The sequence below is a fragment of the Coenobita brevimanus genome, chromosome 47, assembly GCF_032717465.1.
Source record: "Coenobita brevimanus isolate Jiangsu-jjx chromosome 47, ASM3271746v2, whole genome shotgun sequence".
Classification (NCBI taxonomy): domain Eukaryota; kingdom Metazoa; phylum Arthropoda; class Malacostraca; order Decapoda; family Coenobitidae; genus Coenobita; species Coenobita brevimanus.
In genome coordinates this window covers 3,471,492-3,479,130 of record NC_137000.1, presented here as the reverse complement: position 1 = coordinate 3,479,130, position 7,639 = coordinate 3,471,492, and the positions used below count along the sequence as shown (strand labels likewise).

Genomic DNA, 7,639 nt, shown 5'->3' with positions numbered 1-7,639 from the left:
AGAGAGAGAGAGAGAGAGAGAGAGAGAGAGAGAGAGAGAGTATGAAAGTCTTTGTTAGAAGGAAAGTGAAAGAAATCTAAATCACCACCACTATACACAGGGCAGCCCGTCTGGAGTTGGCAGCAGCACACCGAGGGCTGGACTTGCTGGGTTTGAACGAGGGTGTTTTTAACCACCTCAGCGTTATGGCCCCGCGGTCCAATGGCGAAGGAGAGGCGATGCTGGTAGTAGAATATGGACTACACTGGAACGAGGTTAGTCTGGGTCAAATCCATAGGGTCGCTCTTGCCTCACTACGGATTGCATTTGAGCCAGGTCAGTCTAGGTCAGGTTTATTTAGTCCTTCTTGGCGCATTACGAACTGCGCTGGAGGGAAATTAGTGTAAGTCAATCACATACGGTCGTTCTTGCCTCATTACGCATTACACATAAAACAGTCTAGACTCTCAATTTACCACAAGGGAGCGAGGCCATTCTATGTTCCGTCATGTCCACATTGCCACTCTTGCCTAAATGCATGTTGCAAGTATAGTCAGGATCTGCGTTTCTTCCTAAGAACCAGAACCCTCCCCCCGGCCCTTTCCTCGCTGTCCGTATGGTGCTCATTATCTTCCACTTGGTCATATTTACATCTGTGCAAATAGTCAACACTGTAGCTTGAAGAATGTGGTTATGAATAGCGTACACACACACACACACACACACACACACACACACACACACACACACACACACACACACACGCACATTTTTATTTACTGTGCCCTGCTCTGCGCACAGGCTTCACACCCTGCTTCCAAGGCCCAGTATTCCCCCTACATACATTACACCTCCACCTGTCACCATTTTGGAGCTATTATCCACCGTCCATACTGAATACATAGCTGGGGTTTCCCACACAGGACTGGTATTTGGTATTAGCAGGGGTATTTTCACATGTCGGTTGGTCTTCTGGTAGAACAGTAAAGTCTGCATTTACTAAAATTCAGTTCCATAAACTGTTCCCTGCTCCAGCCGGGATTTGAAGTTGGGCCCATTAGGATTGTAGGTCACCTCTCTAGCGATTAGATGTGTGTGTGTGTGTGTGTGTGTGTGTGTGTGTGTGCGTGTTTACGTCTGTCCTTAAGTCTGTGCGACCTTCTGTGCATATACTTACATGTACAGAATTGTTCGTAACCAGAAACACTTAAAAATAGTCTCACACCCTTTACAGGTAACGGCCAGCGGACTACTGGAAGTGGACAAGGAGGCCAAAGTGGTGAGAGGTGATGGTGAGCCTGACATCGCCGCCTCCTGCATCCACCGTGGCATCAGAGAAATACGCCCAGACGCTAAGGTGATCATGCATACACACCAGCCATACGCCACTGCCCTGGGTAAGTCACGCATCTCTCTCTCTCTCTCTCTCTCTCTCTCTCTCTCTCTCTCTCTCTCTCTCTCTCTCTCTCAAACATATACACACACACACACACACACACACACACACACACACACACACACACACACACACACACACACACACACACACACACACACACACACACACACACACACACAACCCAAAGTATTATTCGATCTCAGCATTTAACATAGGAACCTGTACACCGAATCTTCCTCCTTAAATTCAACTATTCCTCGATCAAATGTAGTAATTTTTTCAGCCTGGTTAAGTGTTTGTTTAATATATTCCTCTGCTATTGCTTTGTCTTGTATCATGACCTTTATGATCACCCCGATTTTCCTTTCCGTAAACAGGTACGGAAATTTCCAGTCATATTGATTTCCGAAAAGTTGTTGTGGAAATATCACGCAACTTTATGGTGTTGTGGAAGGAACTTCTGATTAATAATTTAAAAAAAAAAGATTATGACGCATTCTTGACGGATGCATATCTTCTTTGGATTATGGATATGAAAATTAAGTTGTTAATGGTTCAGTGCTTTTACCTACATTTTATGGTGCTCAGCAAATGAGGTTATATGCTTTGTTGATGGTAATGGCATACAAATGATTGTCCGTGAACAATGCTTTCTAGAAACTCACCTAGTGGTCTGTTAGTTTAGGTGTGGATGATTAAATGATGCAGGATAGACACTGGTATTGGTGACCGAACCGTTCCTGCAACGTGATAATTCGCCTTGCGGAATGAAAGAAGAGCATTACAGTATCGTATAGTATCGTTTTATGTATATATTGGCTCCAACATGTTTACATGCACCGACCTTGGTCACCTAATGGCGGTTTTCCACGCTGCTCGATCTCTGACAACCTCTTTATTCAGTCCCTTATTCCTAAGGTCGCACGCTATGACCTCTCCCCAGGTCTTTCTCGGTCTGTTTCTCGCAGCCCTACCCCATACGTTCACACTTCTCACTTTCCGCACCCGACTGTCATCCTCCATCCTCTCCATATGATGAAACCATCTCAATCTCCCCTTCCTTATCACTTCACCAATACACTTCAGTCCCATCCTTCCTCTCAACCCCTCAATCGTAACCTAACCCCCCCCCCTTTCCCCGACCCCACATTCAAAGACGCACAATACATCCATCTAATCATTGTCATTACTGTTCGTTTGAGCCCACGAATGTCCTCTTTCTTTACACCTCAGGCCTCACTACCATACAGCATTACACTTCAAGCACATGTCGCATACAAAGATCCCTTAGCACGGAGGAACAGCCCTTTTAGTGTCAGGAGAAGCAACAGCTTCCCGAACTTCCTCCAACCACTCTTTACCCTAGCCACCCAGACCCATATCCGGCACATAACATGTCCCCCAAATAACAAAACTCTTCTACACACTCGAGAAACTCACCAGACAGGGCAGTCCTTTCACAGTACATGTGAATCAGTTCTGATCTGAAGTCACTGTATAAAGCAGCCATTTTTTGCAAATATAAAACACGGTGGAGAGGGCTATTTACTGTTCTGATCACTGATGTGAGATATGAGATATAAGATGCAGCAGAGGTACCTTCAGTTTATCTTTTTCCTACTTAGCGATTCTTAGAAAGCCATGATTTATTGTTCCGGGAAGCATAAGAAACAAGAGATGATTCTCCAAACCTCTATTCCTTGTCCGTCCAGCAAAACCATAGGTTACTTTCACAAGGGAAGTAAAAATATATTTGTTTGTCACTGTCCCGACGTACAGTATGGGAATGAACTATCTTCCTATGGTTTGGTGAGCACATCGTGGAAAAGTGAGACTCTTCGAGATAAGGAATGGTTATGTTGGCCTCTTCACGCAGATTACGTAATCTTCATTTCCTTCTCGCTCCCTCTAAGCAGTGATATAAAGGCTTTTCAGGTGGGGGGTTAGATACAGCCTAAGTTCCCTCTCATTGTTAGCCGTCGTTCGTTAGCTTAAAAAATAAAAATAGAAGATGCCATGATCGAAATAAAAGACGTTCAAGTAGCGAAGAGTTAAGACTTTGGTAATGTTCCACTACACCTTTTTTACTCTAACTTGATCTGAAATTGTCATTTTAACATCATGAGATTACCTCTAGAAAGCGAAGCGAGTCATGAAGAAGTGCTACAAAAAGGATGTAAAGCCACAGCATTGTCTTATTCTACCACTGAGCTGCGTGAATTGAGCTTCAAAGGGGCAAAAATCTGGGCCAAGTTAAGGTAAAGCAACCATAGTTCATTCACTTTACCTTGGTCCAAATTTTCGCCATTTTACAGCATATTTTCCGTAGTTCAGTGGCAGATAAGGTCAACACCACAGCTCTGCATTTTTTTTACATAATACTTCTTCGTGACTACTACCATAATCTGTTGTTAATCTCTTGTTGCAGCTCAGTATTCAAGACGGAGAGATGTGAGTTTTAGTCCAAGTTAACGTGAACAGGGAATATAGTTTTATCTTTAAACTGAGATGATGGTTGATTCTCTGTTCTTGTTTACCCACCAGCCTGCCTAAAGGACCCGACACTGCTGATGGTGCACCAGAACTCGACTCGGTTCTACCAGCGAGTGGCTTACGACAAACATTATAGTGGCTTGGCACTGGCTATAGACGAGGGACGCAGACTGGGGAAGGTATTAGGTGGGTATAGTGGTATAGTGAAGTGGTATGAGGTGGTGTAGTGGTGGGGTATAGTGGTAATGTACGGTAATATGAGGTGGTGTAATGGTAGGGCATAGTGATGTAGTGAGCTGGTATGAGGTAGTACGATGGTAAGGTATAATGGTGTTTGTGGTGATGTGAGGTGACATAGTGGTGTGGTGCGCTGGTGTGAGATGGTGTAGTGGTTAGGCATAATGGTGTAGTGTGTTTTTGTAAGGTGTTACAGTCGTGTAGTGTGATGGTGTGGAGTGGTATAGTAGTGCCATGTGGTGGTATGAGGTGATAGAGTGGTGAGATATAGTGATGTAGTTTGGTGGTGTGCGGTGATGTAGTCGTGTAATGCGCTGGTGTGAGACTGTGTAGTGGTAAGGCATTGTGGTGTAGTTTGGTGGTGTGAGTTGTACGGGCGTAGTGCGCTGGTGTGAGATGGTGCATTGGTGTAGTGCGCTGGTGTGAGTTGGTACAGTGCTGTAGGGCGCTGGTGTGAGATGTAGTGGTGGGATACAGTATTGTGGAGAGTGGATTTTTTTTTTTTTTTTTATGCACGTATCGTCTAGCCATATTTTACTTTAGTTGTAAGAGAACAGCCTGCAGTCCATATATATATTGCGGGGGGAGGTGGAGGGATTCTTTATTAACCATTTAAAAAAAAAAAGCCCCAACACTCTGAGGAACATTGTCGATGAAGGCTAAGCAGGGATGGGTGAAATAAATCGATACAAGTAAGCTAAACTGGCAAGTACGGAATGATACAATTGCTAACACAGTAATACAAGGATTCTGTTTTTCCACCATGATGACAGTAACTATAATGACAATAGTTGGTTTGCTTTCATATGGAACTGGATCAGTGCTACAACTTTAATTCAAAGTCGTTGTTGCATGGAATCAGGCGAGCCGTAGTTAATAGGTAGGAATGAGTCTCCTTGGCTACAAATTTGATCCCCCCTCACTCTCATCTGATTACACCTGGGCATCAGCTGAACTGAAAACGGTTAAGGATCTTTGTCAGGTTAAACACGTTCTAAAAATCTAATATACTTACAGGAGACAAGGACGTACTCTTCCTGGGTCATCACGGGGTAGTTGTGGTGGCTTCTACTGTGGCCCTGGCTTTCGACAACCTCTACTACCTTGAACGAGCGGCGCAGGTTCAGGTGGGTTTGTGGCTCAAGTGGGTATGTATGAAGTGTGTCTGTACAATACCTTTGTTAGTCACTGATCTTTATTCTTCTCTTCATTCTACATTATTCTTATTATCAGCTACGGGTAATTTTGTATCATGTATGTGCTAATGTACCTCACCTTGCTTTACACTACTTATTCCTGCTTGGCCTTCAGCGACAATGTTTCTTAGTGTGTTGCGGCTTGTAGGCTACTAAATGGAAAAGAATAAAAATAAATAAGTAAATGAATAAACAAATATAAGTAAAAACTCGGTTAAACTGGTCTGTCTAGCATTGTTCTTAAGTAGCTCCACAGAGGTTGAGAACTGGAACCATGTAACAGAGGGAGGGAGGTGGGGAGTCGTAGAAGGTACCATCCTCAGATCTCAAGCCAGTAATGATTATCTGCCTTAACGACCCTTGTTCAGTCGATATGCATAAATCTGTTTTACCTAATGACTACTGAAAGAGACAATGTTTAATAGTGTATATCATTTAAATATCGTCCAAGTATAACCTTCTGAAACTTGTCACACTGCAGAGCATCTTAGTAACCCTGTGGTTTTTATTTCTTCGCTGTTACTGTTAGCGATTCTGTTAATTTCAGGAGGGAACCTTAGTATTAAAGATTTGCATGAAGACGCATCTAACCCCTCCCGTTTGAAAAGTCTATCGTCAAACTAAAGATAATCATACGAGATTAAAGAATGAAACAGAAATGGTTTAATTTTCCGTCACTTTCTATTGACTTACAGAATTTATTAATCCCTTCGTGTGTCAAAGAATAAACTGTCTGCCAGGCACCCGTAACTTAAATAGGTAAACTCTCTCTCTCTCTCTCTCTGTGCTTACGTGTGTGCGTGCGTGCGTGTGTGTGTGTGTGTGTGTGTGTGTGTGTGTGTGTGTGTGTGTGTGTGTGTGTGTGTGTGTGTGACAGATAAGGGTAAGCTTTGGCACTTTCTCTTGCCTTCAAACGGTACACTCTCTGACACTGTTTTAATCGGAAGGGAAAAACTCCATGGCACTCTCTTGACCTCTTCCCTCTCTCTGGACCTAAAGCGGTGAACTCTGGCACTCTTTGTTTACTCCATGGCACTCTCACTTATTAAAAAATGTACCTCACTGACGCTCTCTCTTCATCTGATGTTCCTTCTTCAGGTGCTGGCTATGTCGACCAACAAGGAAGTGGAGCTGATACCAGAGGAGGAGTGCAAGAGGACCTCTGATGATATGTGGCGGGATATTAAGAATTACTCCGATGCCAACTTCTACGCCATCTACAGACGACTATGTACATCACAACCAAGCTTTGAGACGTAAACTGGAGAGAGAGAGAGAGAGAGAGAGAGAGAGAGAGAGAGAGAGAGAGAGAAGGGGGGGAGTTGATATAAGAGGTGCTAATTCTTTGCTCAAGCTCAGTGGACGTTATGCCTTCTTGTTCGACTTAGAGCTCCCCCAGTGAAAGAGAGAGAGAGAGAGAGAGAGAGAGAGAGAGAGAGAGATATATATATATATATATATATATATATATATATTTTTATTTTTTATTTTTTTTTTATAGCCCGACGCCCTAATCCCGCAAAGGGTGGCCGCAGACAAAACGCCTCCAAGTCACTCTGTCACCCACCATTTGACTCCCCTCCCCCCAACTCACCCCCTCCCTCATATACCTCTCAACTCCATCCCTCCACCTCATCCTCGGTCTACCCCTCCCTCTCCCTCCCTCCACCTCACCTACATACACCCTCTTAGTCAGTCTTTCATTCTCCATCCTCTCCACATGTCCAAACCACCTCAGTGTATTTCTCCTAATCTTTTCAACCACATCCACATCTACCCCACAACGTTCCTTCACTTCTTCATTCGTCAACCTGTCCCTCCATGTCACTCCACATGCTCCTCTCAAGTAACTCATCTTCCTGTGATCGGTGGATTGATTCTTCTTTCGCAAGGGATGTTCCTGGAAATATCATGTAGTTATATTTCTATTTTCATTTTTTTTTAATGCAAGGAAGAAGTAACCAAAGGCCAGGAGCCCTCAAGATTGTTCCTTCGATAAATAAATAAATAAATAAATATATATATATATATATATATATATATATATATATATATATATATATATATATATATATATATATATATATATAAAACAGGGTACAGTCGGCATCAAAATTACTGTTGCCTCACTTGCCCCTCTAGACTTTGATATTCAGTCTGGTGGACCTGCAGCAAACGACGCTTATCACACTGAGCAGAGGCCAAATGAATTCATAACTATCAGTTGATGCGGATTACGACACTGGTTTTCGAAGCGCATGGAGAGAAAATCAGGAGAGGTGACAGGACTGTGAAGGCAGACTGTATATTGCCTTATTATATTGTGCTGCACAAC

The 7,639-nt window shown here is 43.3% G+C and overlaps 1 protein-coding gene across 1 annotated transcript in view; it reads left to right on the top strand.

Moving 5' to 3' along the window:
* Positions 1-6,564, top strand: part of LOC145398984 (putative aldolase class 2 protein CC_1201) — an 8,600-nt gene extending 2,036 nt beyond the window's left edge. The window contains exons 2-6 of the mRNA XM_080271713.1: positions 101-254; positions 1,214-1,376; positions 3,923-4,057; positions 5,126-5,235; positions 6,403-6,564. Of these exons, the coding sequence (XP_080127839.1) occupies positions 101-254; positions 1,214-1,376; positions 3,923-4,057; positions 5,126-5,235; positions 6,403-6,564 (724 nt within the window). The remainder of the gene's footprint in view (positions 1-100; positions 255-1,213; positions 1,377-3,922; positions 4,058-5,125; positions 5,236-6,402) is intronic.
* The last annotated feature ends 1,075 nt before the right edge of the window (positions 6,565-7,639 follow it).